Source organism: Desmodus rotundus, chromosome 11 (assembly GCF_022682495.2).
Source record: "Desmodus rotundus isolate HL8 chromosome 11, HLdesRot8A.1, whole genome shotgun sequence".
Lineage (NCBI taxonomy): Eukaryota > Metazoa > Chordata > Mammalia > Chiroptera > Phyllostomidae > Desmodus > Desmodus rotundus.
The window spans coordinates 54004492-54020393 of record NC_071397.1 but is presented as its reverse complement, the minus strand read 5'-3'; the positions used below and the strand labels follow the sequence as shown (position 1 = coordinate 54020393).

At 44.9% G+C, this 15902-nt stretch overlaps 1 protein-coding gene across 4 annotated transcripts in view; it reads left to right on the top strand.

Moving 5' to 3' along the window:
• FAXC (failed axon connections homolog, metaxin like GST domain containing) overlaps positions 1 to 15902 on the top strand; it is a 69227-nt gene that overhangs the window by 13805 nt on the left and 39520 nt on the right. For all 4 annotated transcript variants that reach the window (XM_053914282.1, XM_045188625.2, XM_024552132.3 and 1 more), the window contains 2 exons: positions 5541 to 5737; positions 14974 to 15197. In XM_053914282.1, the coding sequence (XP_053770257.1) occupies positions 5541 to 5737; positions 14974 to 15197 (421 nt within the window). The remainder of the gene's footprint in view (positions 1 to 5540; positions 5738 to 14973; positions 15198 to 15902) is intronic.

The following is a 15902-nucleotide window of genomic DNA, read 5'->3' as shown; positions in this document are numbered from 1 at the left end:
TGGGGGAGGGCTCAGAGAGGGGACAGTGCCCCTGCCTGGCCTTTGGAGTTTTGTCTGGAGGAAGCTGTCTCCTGGTACTTGCCCTGATGCCAGGCACTTCAATTTCTCCTTGTATGCTGCTGGTGCCCTTTCAGCTATTGCCCTGGTACTAAAGCCCAGAGGGAATGAGTCTGTGTAAGTCATAAGTCCATTGTGGGCCCTTTAAAGGAGACTCCTGAGAACTAGACATATAAGTCCAGGAATCACAAAGAGTCCCAAACAAGATAAACCCAAAAAAGAACATACCAAGACACATCATAATTTCTTCTGCTGCCCCAACCCCCACTGGTTTTTACAGCTAGATGTTATGGGGACTTATCTTCTTGGCACTGGATCCCTGGGCTGGGTGGTCTGGTATGGGGCTGGAATCCTCCCAGTTTTTGCCTACCAGACATGGGTGTGGGACTACCTGTTCTGGGTCTTCACATTGTTCTGCCTATCTGTGAATCTCCACATCTCCACCCCTCCTAAACATCTGGATGAAGGTGGCTTCTTTAATTTCTTGGTTGTCAGACTTCCACACAGATCAATTTTCTGATGATTCTGGGTGACATTTGTTTTGTAGTCTAGTTGTAATTTTTGCTGTGGTTGTGGAAGGAGCTGAGCCATGTTTACCTGTGTCTCCATATTGACTGGAAGTCCAAATTCCCAAAATAACATTTTTGATGAATACATACTAGAGCTTTAGTTTCCATAAGAGTTGATCATTAATTTTTATTACTACAATTTAAAAAAGTGGTCTATCAAGACCAATTTCTATCAAGAAATGCACCATGTACCCAGGGAAGGGGTGGTTTAGAGGGAAAGGCAGATATGTAAACAGAAATTCTCTAAGAGGTGGGAATGTACACTCTACAGTGGAAGCATAGAAGAAAGGCAGACAATGGTTGACCTTGGGGAAAGTGTTCACTAACAAGGTGATATTTGGTCTGAATTTTTGAGATGGACAGGACTTCACAGAGAATGGGGAAGGGATTCCTGTAAAAAGCAAAGTGTCTACAAAGTCAGAGAGGTGGCAAAGAATTTGACTTGGGTCTGTGTAGGTAGTTTGGAATTCAGGAGACCAGAGGGACAGATAGCAAGGAGGCTGGGCAGGTGGGCAGCAGCTAGGTGGTGTGGGCCTAGACTGTATGCGAAGGGAGTTAGATTAGATCCATTGAAGCCATTGGATAGTTTTGAGCAGCAAAGATCTTACAACTTATTTGCATTGCAGGCTATTCCCTCTGATGGTAGTGTGGAGGATAGATTGCATTTGTGAGTGACAGACATCCAGAAGGGGATGTGTCAGATGGATATGAGTTGTGTCGAGAACTTGGAAACTAGTGCTATGTTATATGGCAAATTTACATCTTTAGAGTACAAATTAGATGAACTAGCACCTTTTAGAGGTATGTGACATGTCTCCTGGTCAACATCAGGAGACATGTGAGGTCTAGGGCCGCTGTGTCTGGTTGGACAGATTGGTCATTGCACAACAGTGCCTGGCGGGACAGGGGCCAGGAGGTCTCGCCAAGCTGCGAATCCGGGTACAGACTGAATCCACCAGACTAGATTCTGGTCTCCTAATCACACAAAAGCAATGGCTAACAGCCCCATTAACTCCATTTTTCCAGGCTGGGCCTAGAATGAATTTCTTTAGAATACACAATGAGGTACATTATCAAGATACCAACAGACAGAGAGCAGTCACAGTTTCCAATGTGCACCGTCAAAGACAGCTGTAAGCAACATTGAGCTAGTCCTGCTCGGCTTTGAGCCTTCCAAAAAGGTGATGTTTCTCAAAGGTCTGAAAAGCCTGGGATCCTGAAGCAGAGCCCAGGCCCAGCCCTTGTGGGCACAAATGGACAACTGCCTTTAAAAGTCATGATATCTAGCCGTATCCCTGTTACTCACTGGAGGCCAATTCAGCAGTCATGCATACCATACTCAGTATGCAAGCACACTTCTTAGACCCCGAGAGACCTCACTTACAAATTTTGTAACAGTTATGTGTTTTGTCCCTTGTGGTAGGATGTACTGTCTGGTTTTTGGGAGAGGCACACACAAATCTTGGTGGGATTTAGGTGAGAACAATTAGAGTAATAGTTACCTTTGTTAATCCCAATGATTTCTCACAAAAAACCCCAAAGTGGTAATTTTTCTATTTCTTGGCAAATTTTGGTCTCTAGTCTAAAAGAAGGTTTGGCCAGGGTCTCCTGGAAGGCGGCCCTTACAGAGTTTGCCATCATCGAGCAGCGTTACGAGGAGGCATCTTCTTGTGCAGGGCTTGACGTGTATGGTTGCTTATGTATGATCTTGTTTCTCTGGGATGTAATCCAGGTAAATGGGTGCTCCCATGCTGCAGGTCTGCTGGCCCGATCAGACTTATGACCTAAGAGGGATTTTCACATTTTTAAATGGTTGAAAAAAGTCAAAAGAAGAATAATATTTTGCATTATATCACATTCTCATTTTGGTGTCCACAAACAGGTTTTTGTTGCCACTCTCATTCACTTATGTGTTGCCTGTGGCTGCTTTCAAGCTACAACTGCAGCGCGGAGTCTCTGTGGCGGAGACCACATGGCCTGCCCACAGTGTACCATCGGGCCCTTTACAGGAAAGCTTTGCTGACCCCTACTCTAGAGAAACAGTTTAAAGATGCCGAGGTCTGCTGTATTTAAAAGTCATTTAATGCCATCTTTTTAAAGTGAAAAACAGCTTTAATGAGATATAATTGACATACTATGAACTGCACATATTTAAAGTGTATAATTTGAGAAGGCAGGAGAACCAAGATGGTGGTGTAGGTAGACACACTGCGCCTCCTCGCACAACCAGAACTGACAGAAAATCGAACGGCAAGGAAGTCCCACACCAAGGAAATAAAAAATAAACATTCATCCAGACCGGTAGGAGGGGTGGAGATGGGCAGCCGGGGTGGAGAGGACCTGCGTTGCCGTGGCGGTACCGAGACTGGCAGAGTGTGGGACTAAAGGGGCAGGCAGTCAGACCACTAGCAGACCCTGCAGCCCCACATTCGCGCACAGATAAACCGAGAGGGCCGGGCTCAGAGTGGCGGAGAACGGGGCAGGCAGAGCGGCGGGTAGCACCCCGCGGCCCCACATTCGCACACAGATAAACTGGACAAGCGGCGGGGAGCGAAGCAGACCACACAACCCAGGGCTCCAGCGCGGGGAAATAAAGCCTCAAACCTCTGATTGAAAACGCCCGTGGGGGTTGGGGCGGCAGCAGGAGTGACTCCCAGCCTCACAGGAGAGGTCGTTGGAGAGACCCACAGGGGCCTAGGGCATGCACAAGTACACCCACTTGGGAACCAGCACCAGAGGGGCCCAGTTTGATTGTGGGTAGAGGAGTGAAAGATTAGAGTCCGGTGGAGAGTAGAGTGGACGCCATTGCTCCCTTTCGGCCCCTCCCCCACGTATAGCGTCACAGCCCAGCGACCAGCGTTACCCCGCCCCGGTGAACACCTAAGGCTCTGCCCCTTTAAGTAACAGATGCGCCAAGACAAAAAAAAAAAAAAAAAAAAAAAAAAAAAAAAAAAAAAAAAAAGGCCCAAATGACAGAACACTTCAAAGCTCCAGAAAAAATACAACTAAGCGAGGAAGAGATAGCCAACCTATCGGATGCACAGTTCAAAACACTGGTTATCAAGACGCTCACAGAATTGGTTGAATCTGTTTGAAAACCAGATGAAAAAATGAAGCCTATGCTAAGAGAAACAAAGGAAAATGTACAGGGAACCAATAGTGGTGTGAAGGAAACTGGGACTCAAATCAACGGTGTGGACCAGAAGGAAGAAAGAAACATCCGACCAGAAAAGAATGAAGAAACAAGAATTCGGAAAAATGAGGAAAGGCTTAGGAACCTACAGGCACGTTCCAACATCTGAATTATAGGGGTGCCAGAAGGAGAAGAGGAAGAACAAAAAATTGAAAACTTATTTGAACAAATAATGAAGGAGAACTTCCCTCATCTGGCAAAGGAAATAGACTTCCAGGAAGTCCAAGAAGCTCAGAGAGTCCCAAAGAAGCTGGACCCAAGGAGGAACACACCAGGGCACATCATCATTACATTACCCAAGATTAAAGAGGAGAGAATCTTAGAAGCAGCAAGAGAAAAGGAGACAGTTACCTACAAAGGACTTCCCATAAGACTGTCAGGTGATTTCTCCAAAGAGACCTTACAGGCAAGAAGGGGCTGGCAAGAAGTATTCCAAGTCATGAAAGGCAAGGACCTACATCCAAGATTACTGTATCCAGCAAAGCTATCATTTAGAATGGAAGGGAAGATAAAGTGCTTCTCAGATAAGGTCAAGTTAAAGAAGTTCATCAACACCAAGCCCTTATTATATGAAATGTTAAAGGGAGTTACCTAAGAAAAAGAAGATCAAAAATAGGAACAGTAAAAATGACAGCAAACTCACAGTTATTAACGACCACACCTAAAACAAAAACAAGAGCGAACTAGGCAAACAACTAGAACAGGAACAGAACCATAGAGATGGAGATCACATGGAGGGTTGTCAATAGGGGAGTGGGAGGGGGAGAGGGGGGGGAAGGTACAGAGAATAAGTAGCATAGATGATAGGTGGAAAATAGACAGGGGGAGGGTAAGAATAGTGTAGGAAATATAGAAGCCAAAGAACTTATAAGTATGACCCATGGACATGAACTATAGGGGGGGAATGTGGGAGGGAGGGGGTGGGCAGGATGGAGTGGAGTGAGAGGGGGGGAAATGGGACAACTGTAATAGCATAATCAATAAATATATTTAAAAAATAAAAAAATAAAGTGTATAATTTGATAAATTTTGGCATATGTAAATATTCATGAAACATCACCATAATCAAGATAGTGATGCACCCATAACCCACCGAATTTCTTCTTGCCGCTTTGTCATCCTGCCCTTCTGTTACTTCCGGCCCCTCACCCTCCCTAGCAAACACTGATCAGCTTTCAGTCACTATAGATCAGTTTGAATTTCCTAGAGTTTTATGTAAATGGAATCCTACAGTAAGTACTCTTATTTTGTCTGGCTTCTATCACTTAGCAATGTTATTTTGAGATTCATCCGTGTTATTGTATGTATCAGGAGTTCATTCCTTTTTATTGTAAGGTTATACCAGAATTTGCCTCATTCTTTTACCTCTTGATGAGCATTTGCCCTTTCCCCTGGTTTTTGACATTTGCAAAACAGAGCTTCTGTGAACATTTGTGTACAAGTCTTTGCTTTCTTTTCTTTTGGCTCTTTCTCAACAATAAGCCAGATTCCATGATAAAATCTGCAGGAGTAAAGTAATATCTTCATGTGAAGTAAATCTTCTTGTTTTTCTTTTCCCCAAGAGTAACCATTTCTTCTTGTTAAGAGTTTATGTACCGACTACACTTGTGTGAGCAGTACAGTCACTGTCAAGTGTACAGTTGGAATGTTTGTTTCTGTTAATCGTAGAGAGAAATTGAAATAAAGCTTGCTTTTCTCTTTTTAAACTTTACTCTGCTTAGAACTATTTTGGTGGAAAACTCTCTGCTCAAGGGAAAATGCCTTGGATTGAATATAATCATGAAAAAGTTTCTGGCACAGAATTCATAATTGACTTTCTGGAAGAGAAACTCGGAGTGAATTTAAACAAAAACCTTGGACCTCATGAGAGAGCCATCTCCAGGGCAGTGACCAAGATGGTGGAGGAGCACTTCTACTGGTGAGTCCCGGATGCTGGGCAGGGGCCCAGGGCCCGTCCCCACCCCCCCCCAGAGTAAGCCACGTTCTGTGTCACTTTGCAGATACTCCCCAAACCTTTCCTTTTGAAAAGAAATCTTTTCAAAAGTCTTCTGCACTCTGACCGACTTAGGGGTCAAAGTGACGGCTGTGAAGTTTCTAGGTATCTGGAGCCGGGCTGACATTTTCCGTAGAGGCCCAGCTAAGCACACATGGTAGGCCTTGTGCACCCCAGTCTCTGTAGTAACTACAGTGACCTTGAACAACGTGGGGGTGATGCTCTGCACAGTCGAAAATCCACGTGTAACTTTTGACTCCCTCAATACTTAACTACTAATAGCCTACTGTTGACCACAAACAAACCTTACCGACAACATGAACAGTCAGTTAACACAGAGTTTATATGTTACGTGTATTAAATACTGCATTCTTACAATAAAGTAAGCTAGAGAAAAGAAAATGTATTAAGAAAAACATTTGGGATGGAAAATGTATTTATAGTACTGTACATATTCATGGGGAAAACCCATGTGTAAGTGGCCCCTGCAGTTCAGGGGTCAAGTGTATGCGGCTCGCCCGCTGTTGCAGTGGGAAATAGATGAGATGCAAATGAATACGCATGGCTGTGTTTCAGTAAAAACACTGAAATTTAATTTTATTTAATATAAAATGTTATTTTCTTTTATTTCTTAGTTGCAACCATTTAAAAATGTAGATTTTTTAGCCTACGAGCTGTAGTTGGCTGCCCTAGACTGGAACTCACTAAGGTGAGGGGGATATTTTCATAGACTGGGCTCTTCACCAGTACAAGCTGCTGAGTGAAAATGATATCGCCTCAGATACCCAGCGGAGAAACCAGAAAACTAAGACAGGAGACAAGTCTTAGGTGAAGTAAATTACATAACTTTGTAAGATTATGGTAGTTTTCCTCAGAGGACAGGGCGTCCCTACCCCCAGGAGGAAATCACGCTGCTGCTGTCTGCACGTGTCTGCCCTGCCCGACCCCTGGCCAGCTTGTGGTCGGGGAGTCGGAAGCACCTCACACCCTGTTGAGGAGTTGGCCCGTTCCACACATGGCTTTGTGCTGGCTGTGACACCGCGGGAGTTTAATAGACAAGGTACTTCTTGCTTTATAAACTCATGGTCATCTGGGTTTTGTTTTTCTTTTCTTTCATCCATTTTTGGGAGTCACAGTACCTTTCTATATCCCAGTAGATAAGAGAAGTTTTCTCTCTGATTTCTGCAAACTTGATCTTGTTCCAAAGATTTAATTAAGAATTGTTAAGCTCACAGTTTTGGCATTCATTGTTCCTCTTGGGTCAGTAGCTCACCCAGTAGCTCTTCCCTCCCGCACTGGAAGGTGCACTCAGTGTGGAGGTGACTACGGAAGGTTCTTCCTCTTCACCTTCCTGTGTCATTCATTCTGTTCTCTAAATGGAGAACTTGCTCTGTCTTTCGGATTTTAAGTGACCCTCTATTTCTCTTTTCATCTTTCTACTTTCGATTCTTACCCACTTTATTCCAGGGCCTACCTGAAAAGCCACTCCCTCCTCTTCCCCCTCTCAGGACAGCAGTGAGGTGGGAGGGGGGCAGGCAGAGGTGCAGGTCTGTGTCGGAGGCATCAGTCTGAGTCGCAGGTCTCTTGCTTATAGTAGCACCTGTTGAGAACTGCTGGGCTTCCCTTGTCAAAGACTGCAGGATTTGGCAGTGAGGACCAGAAAGTATGACTGCCAGTGAAAGCCTGTGACACAGGGCCTGCCTCACCTGCTTGCCAGGTTCCAGTCACAGCCATTAAGGGAAATGAAGAACCAGCATGGGACCACCCTGACCCTGTGCCCCCTCATTTGATTGATGGGCCCATTCATGTGGAGAGCTTTGTCAGCTGCCTGAAAAGGAGCCGAAAGCCTTACATGGGTTGGTAGTTTTCTTATGTCTTTGATTTCTGTAGTGGTTCATAAAATTTATAGTCCAGTTAGAAAGACTTTTATCCAGAAAGATTCCCAAGTACCACCCGTCACTGCCTCTTGCTCTGGGCGTGTGGGACATTTTACATATGTCTACTTCATGGTAGAAGTTCATCTTCTGGTCTTCCCTCCCCTTCTCTCTCTAGAAGGGCCCCTGCTAATACTTGCTGGGGGCGGGGGATGGGGAGGGAAGGGCACTTGTGGGAGGGGTGGGAGGGAGAGACGGGAGCTAGTGTCTTGGTAGGGAAGTATCTTAATTCTATGGACTGCAAACCTCCAAGTGCTTGGGTCATACATAGACTCTTTTTAATTAGAAAAATACTTTTGGGGGGGTTAGCTACTCTTTCTCATTTGTGCTCTTCAAGAGTTAATTTGAGGATGAAATCGTTAAGGTGGAAGGTCAGGTCTTGATTGAGAGCCATATGTGTACAGTGAACTTAAAAAAAAAAGTCCTAATTCATCCAATTCCTTTAAGTCCCTAGTCACAGAAGGAGAAACTGACCTTCCTCAGTTTCGTAAGTTTTCCAAACCTTTAGCCAAGTTCTTGCTTTGGGGAGATGCTGAACAGGCTTTCCCGAAAGCTCTAAACCCCAAAGGGGAAAAGCCCCGTCCCCCTCGTGGTACGAGCATGTGTGGCTCGGAGAATCCGTGGACCCTCTACCCTCAGGCTCTTCTCCTCCTTCCCCTTCTCTAGTCGCAGAGGCAACACACCAAAGGTGCACCTGGGGGAACCGGGGCAGCACAAGGAACTGATCACAATATGTAGGAAAACAGTGTAAATATGAGCTTTCTTCCCATGAGAGCCTGTTAAATTCTGACAGTGCATAAGCTCCCAGGTTGTGTCTGTACTTACAGTGGTGGAAGAGGTGGGATAATTGTTTGACTCAATCGATGACATTATCTGGAGTTTTCAGATATGTTTAGTTTGGTCTGAAACTTTAGAAGTATTCCAGGTGTGATTTTTCTGAAGAACAAAGACAATGGAAAGCCCTCATTGTTATATAACATCACACAATTCTGAAGCTCTGTTCTAGGTCTGCTCGAAGAAGCACACTCAGCTATAAAGTGGTTTTTGTCTTGCACTTGAAAGCCATATAATTATGTCCCACTTGCTTTATAAAGCTATTACGGAAAATGAAGAAGGCAGGTTTTATCCTCTTTGTTCCACTGAATGCTTAAGTCAGACCCAATGCCGGGAAGTCCCTATAAGGGAAGCCTGAGAGACACAGGATCAAATTACTGGAGTGAAATTGATTTTTGGTAACAGACACCGTAGCTTCTTCTCTGTGACATACTGCCCCCTTGTGGACACCAGTGTCTTAAGAGTCTTCCCACTATGTAGGGAAATGTGTAGGAGGCACCCTCATCAAACTAGTTATAACATCATGTATAAATAGATATGTGTTAGAACAGGGAATTCAAGTTTGCTTCTAGATTGGCCATAATTTTAAAATTTTGAGTTTTTCAGTAAGTGGAGAGATGGGAAGCATTAATAAAATGACTTAACACCAAGATCTTCTGATTACAACGTGATCTGATGTTTTCTCCTTTGATATCCCCCCTCCCAGTTTTAGATGTAGTGAGGGCTCCTTTTTGGAGGAGCTAATCTCATGCCTGTGAAACTTGATGAAATACAGAAACTTATTATCATGTGCTTCTGCACCCTTGAGCGTTTGGAGAACAAGCAAATATGGCAAGGATAGCACGACGTGGAGAAAGGTGTTCTCGTGGTCGGGAAGGCCATGTGCAAGGACTCACTCATCAAACAGTGGTTTGCTACAGTTTACAGCTTTCCACCTATTGATATTTGTTTCTGTTCTGGTCCAGGTCTCATGTTAGGTTATAGTGAGACATATATTCATTTAAACATCCAGGGTCAGTTTTTCTTTCCTGTCTTCTTGACATCCTTTAAAAACGTTTGAGCACCCTGACCAGCGTGGCTCAGTAGGTTGGGTGTCGCTCTGCAAGGTGAGGGGGTCACTGGTTTGATTCCTGGTAGGCGTGCATGCCTGGTTTGTGGGTTTGGTCCCCGGTTAGGGTGCATGCGAGAGGCAACAAATTAATGTTTCTCTCACATCAATGTTTCTCTCCTTCTCTTTCTCCCTCCTTTCCCTTCTCTAAGAATAAATAAATAAAATCTTTTAAAAAATGTTTGAGCAGGGTTTATTCTTCTGTCCCAATATAATCATTCTTTTAAAAAGAACCCTCTTTGACCCCATATTGCAGCTGATCAGATCCATCAGCTGCAATACAAAACACAAGTATCAGCTTCCTGAGAGAGGCTCTCACAATGATAGATTATTGTAATTGCTCAGCCTAGTCTAGTTTCCAAATGGCTCTCATCGGCCTCTCTAGTTAAGAATTCATGACTCCCTGTCCAGGGACCTCTTCCCAGCGGAGAGTGACACAGATCTCAGAAGAGACAGTGGCAGCCTCTTCTTCATTCTCCATAGACACTACAGCTCTTTCTATTTTTTAATTTAAATATTGTCATCTCTCAGAAACCCTGCTTAGCTGTGGCTGGCTCAGAAGTGAAGCCTTTTTTCATTCAATCAATAATTCATTTCTTCAGCTTACTTAGTGAATGAATGACTACTAGAGGCCAGGCACCATGCTGGATGTGGTAGGGGTGGTGGCTGAAAGCAAGGTGATGAGATGCCACTCTGTCCTCAGGTGGCTCCCAGGCTAGAGGGAGACATGGAACCTTTGTATTCTCAGTGCTGGGGAAGAGTTTGAAGAACCAAGGAAAGGTACCTGCTGGAAGGCTGAGGGGAAGGCTTCCTATAGGAGATGGTGTCACAACAGAATCTAGGGACAGGTGGAGTGGCCGGTGAAAGGGCTGGGTGGTCGGGAAAGATTAGGATATCCGGGCAGAGGGAGCAGTGTCTGCAAAAGTTGAGAGGCTCAAAAGTGGTGTTTGGGAGCCACATATAATTCTGTGTGGTGGGGCATGGGAGGCAATACAGGGCGATGGGTCACATTGTGGGGAGGGGCCTAGTGTGCCAAGTGAAAGAGCTGTGGGCCGTTGATGAATGACTCTGAGAAGCGGCATCATTCTAACACATGATTAGATTTGTGTTTTAGGAAGCTCTTTGTGGCTGCCTTGGGGCAAAGAGACTTCTGGATGGCCTTGAGGGGGTGTTGGGAGCCTGCTAGGAGGCGACGGTCCTCAGGGTTGAGGATGCTGAAGGGCTGAACTCCACTGTTAGCTGTGTTGGAAATAAGAGTGAATTCCCAGGGTGACTGGCTGTCGGGAGTGAGGGATGGGGGGCAGTGAGGAATAACTCCAGAGCTGCTTTCTGGCTTGGGTGAGGAGAAGCATATCTGGAGGCAAGGAAGAGGATGAGTCCAGTTGTACAGGTGTTGATTTGCAGTTCCCGAGGGTCCCTCATGAGAGTCTGTTTATCTCTGGACAGAGGACTGGGCTAGGTACGGAGTTGGGAGTTACCACTTTGGAATCGTGGGTGGGAAATAGATCACTCCTGGAGTGAGACAATAGGAGGAGTAAAGATAAAAATCTTGGCAACATGAAAGAGGTGAGAGGAAAAGCAGTGGAGACATAAGCTAAGGAAGAGTTCTAAGAAAGATGCCAGTATTGTTGGATACCATATAGAATTCAAGGAAGATCCATACGGAAGGAGGTTGATTTGGATTATGCAACAAGGAGGGATTGTGGACTTGAGCAGGGTGGTTTCAGGGGAGTGTGATGGGTAGCGGCCCCACCACGTGGACAGAGTTTTCAGGAAACACAGTTGCAGGAGGAGGTGGATTCGGGGTTGTAATAATATGGAAGCATGTGTCAGTAATGTCAATTACCTGTAGTAATTGATTTAGAAACTCACGAAGCATACCTTTTCTTTGGTATTTAGAGTTTATACACACTTTGACCCTGAAAGAGCCTGCCTGGCCTTCATTATGTTCTCTTTCCTAATGCATGGGAATGAAAGAGAGGAGAGAAATCAAGAGTAGGGTGGGAAAGAGAATGGAGGAAGACCAGAGAGTTTCGGAGGTTACCCTTAACCTCAAAATTCTGAATCAACCCAGTTTTCTTCTGTGTCCTGCCTTCAACCAGCTAAGGCAGGTAGAGAACCTTACACACTCCCTTGCCTTGGTGGGGGCTCCTGCCTGCTCAGCTGTGTGGCCCAGATAGGTGTCTCTCCCACCCCCACCTGCTGCTCCACTCATTAGTCTTCAAAAACTCCCGTTGCTGCATCCTCCTCTTCTGCCTCTGCCCATGTTTCCTGCTCTACAGAGGAAACCGAAGTCATAGGAGCTCTAAACCTCTCTGCAGTTCCACACCTCTTGCAAATGGTGTCCTTACTATTTTCCATCTCAGAAAGCCATGTCCCCTACTTATCTCCAAGCTGGCCCTTGAGCCCAGCTGTCTTCTCTTCTAACTTGCCCTTGAACTGTGGTTTCCCCAGTACCACTCCTTACCCTCGAAACTTCTTAGGCAACCTCATCTCCTCTCACAGCTTTAAAACTGCCGCTGCTGCCCCCACCTACAAATTCCCTATCCTGATTTAAATCTCTCTCCTGAGTTCTCATACTGTTGGGCTCCTCACTTTGGGGGTTCCGTGGAAACTTCAGATGCAACAGGTTAACTCATCTTTCATCAACTAAGTCTATTCCACCTTGTGTATTGCCAGTATTGGTTAATAGCATTATCATCCACTAAAGCCATCAGCCTGGGAGAAAATGCCTAAGTTCTCCTTACACCTAAGCCTGAATAAGAAAAAGATCCATTGGTCTTTTTTTCATGTCCCCATTTTTTCTTATGCATTCCCTGTTCACCATCCCCTCTGCTGTTGCCTTAGTTCAGTGAATCATTTCTTGCCTCATCTTGCCGTGGTCTCCTAGCCAGCCTTCCTCTTCCAATTTCTCCACTTTTAGCTCTTCCTTCACCACAAATATGATCATGTTTCTTGTCTGCTTTAAACCTTTCAGGTGGTTAAACTTTGGTTTAAAAATAAAGTTTAGCCTCCTCTGCTTCTGATCCATACTAACTGAGCCTTGCTCACCCTTCCAACCCCAAACTCCTACGAGCTTCCTCAGGCACTCTGTACATCACCCACCTGCCTTGAAGTTCTTGGCATTCATCCACCAGCCAGCGCTCTTCTGGTATACAGCTTCTCCCTCTGCTCTGCCCAGCGAGCTTCTGCTCACCCTTCAGCATCAGTTATGCTTATGCCAAAACGATGACATTTGCTTATAAAGAATGCATTTTTCCCCTGCATCAACCAGTTAGCTTAGAGCCACCATATTCCTCATTTTTACACCTTAGATGCTTCCTGGATACTGTTATTACCTGGTCATGATTAATTTAGGGTAATTTCATTTTATTCTCAGATCACTGACTTCCAGAACAATCAAGGATGACACAGCCCATTTATTGTGTATTTAGATGTAGTTCATTGAGACAAGGTGAAAGTTGACTTGATTGACAGTGTAAAAAGAAGAGCAAATAGAAAAACATTTTGTTTGAATATTTTTAATATTTACTAGAATAAATATGAGATTTTAAAAGAATTTATTGATTTTTAGAGAGTGGAAGGGAGAGGGAGAGAGAAACATGGATTTGTCATTCCAATTATTTATGCATTCATTGGTTGATTCTTGCGTGTGCCCTGACCGGGGAGAGAAGCAACCACCTTGGCGTGTCGGGGACAGTGCTCTAGCCACCCGAGCTACCTGGCCAGGGCCGTGCGAGGTCTTCTGTATCAAAGGCTGCGCTCGCTACGCTGACTGTACATACTAACTAGTCACAATTGCGATGTACTTTTTCCTCTTTTCACCAAATTCCGTTTCTTGACTCCTCAAAAGTTTATTTTAAGGAGACTTTTTAAAAAGTTAGGTACACTAATCTTTCTAACAGGACTTGTAGGCATCCCTGTAAAAGGTAACAAAGAAGAGTGATGGTTGCAGTAGAGAGAGTATGTTAAAATTGGTTGTAGGGTCTTTCAGTAAACATGAAGAATGCTTAAAACTTTTAGAGAGATCTAGGTTTTTTTCTAATTTTTATTTTATAGAGAAGCAATCCCTAAAAAAAAGAGAACAATATAAAATGGTAAAAATTTCAGGGCCTTTTATAGCTTTTTTCCCCTTGAGTTGGAAAGTAGTTATAATTTCCTATCATCCCTTTTGTTCTCTCTGTAAAAATATTTTTTACTCTTCTAATTATTTTGAAGTGGTTATTACTACTCTATCAACCAGCACTAGGAGTAGGGATGACTGCTAATACATCTTTACTGCTCATTATGAGAAAAAAAGTAAGTATCTCATGCTCGTACACCCTCAGCTATGTTTTTCTCAGCCTTCGGTACAGAACCTTGTAATTTATATCTACCAGCACTATTAACCATGAACACACACCTGCAGTTGCACAGGTCCGGAGAACGAAACCAGCAAAGGCCTGGGTGTTGCAGCCAGCACAGCACACAAGCAGTGACTAGCTGCTCAACTGTCCCCACCTGTTACACAGGGACCCCTGGATGGAGGAGAAAGCACCCTCCAGGTGGGAGAAAGGATTCCACCGAGTTCCTTTGGTATTTGTATCCACTTTTGAGTTCTGGAGAGCAAACTGAAGCAGAGAATTGACTTTCTGGAGAGAGAGTCATTAATGTAATATTTGTAATTTATATAATTTACAATAAACATGAACAGGTATACCTACTTCCTAATCCTTTCACAAAGACAAAAGGCTTCTTTTTAAAAAAAATCCTTTGATATTATGACATATAAAATGCATACACAAAGCGTACACAACAAAAATGTTCAGCTTAATTAACAGAACATACACCTGTGTAACCATTGCTTTGATCAAGAAAGAGAGTGAAGCCAGCACGCCAGTCACTGCCACCTGCTCCCAGTGTCCCCGTAGGTATGCACGGGGCTGCCTAAACCCCTGCTAAAGTGGATTTCTGCTTGTTTTCTGTGGGGTTGCCTAAGAGAAAGCAGAGCAAGGCTGTGGGAGTGGGAGAGGGGACAGCCCGGGGGGCGGGTGCCAGGAGAGGTTTGGTGGAATTGTAGCATGGCACCATTATCTGGATTTGTTACTGTGTGTCTCACAGGCCCGAAGTCCAGGCATCCACGAGGGCCTGTTGTTGTGTCTGCCATGCAGACTGCTCTTTATAAAAATTGCAATGATTCCATTGCTCCAGAGCGTGCTCAGTTCTGAACCACCCAGTGGAAATTGACCCTGTGGAGTTGCTATGTATCTAATGCACAGTAGTAATTTGTTTCCACACGCTTCCAGGACGTTAGCTTATTGCCAGTGGGTGGACAATCTCAATGAGACCCGGAAGATGCTCTCTCTTAGTGGTGGTGGTCCCTTCAGCAACCTGCTGAGGTGGGTCGTGTGCCACATAACGAAAGGAATTGTGAAACGCGAGATGCATGGCCACGGCATTGGCCGCTTCTCAGAGGACGAGATTTACATGCTGATGGAGAAGGACATGCGCTCTTTAGCGGGGCTTTTGGGTAATGTACCACACCTTCTATTCTATATTTTCTATCCTTTTTGCATGATTAGTAAATAACTGTTAGTTTACTGATTTAAAGTAAGATTTTGATTGGTTTCTTTGCATCCATGTGTAGGTTAAAGCCCCACCATGGGTTTAATTGTGCTTGGGAAGCCCCTCCCAGGAAGCTGCCTGTGCCCCTGGGTGGGTGAGGGGTTAAGAAGAGGGTGACCTGCCCTGGCTCACTGGTTGGCTGTAGGTGGCTGGGCTGATGTGAGTCTGAACTAGGCAGAGCCTGAGTCTTAGTGGTAACGATTCATAAATACCATTTGAATTTAGGAGCTTCGAAGTGTGAAATGATGGCCTCTCCTGGGGACAACTAATGTTTAAGGAGCTGAGCTCTCTCTGCGACTAGTCATATGACCTAGTCCTTTGGGGCTGCTGCTTTTGTTTGGGGAAGATGGGTTTTCACTGCCCTCTGTTGGCATCCTCACCTCCATTCTGGAGCACATTAGGTACCTTACTTCTAGGAACCCACCTGGTGCCCTGGGAACTGGGGTCTGTGCTGGGTGCAACCTGCCCTCTGCAGGGAGACCCACTCTAACTGGCTCCTTCCTGCTCCACATTCCAGATGCTTCCTGGACCTGGGGTCCTCCCCTGAACCCCAGCTTGCAGGGGGAGATCCTGATAGCACATGCATCAGTCACATCTAGTCTTGGCCAGC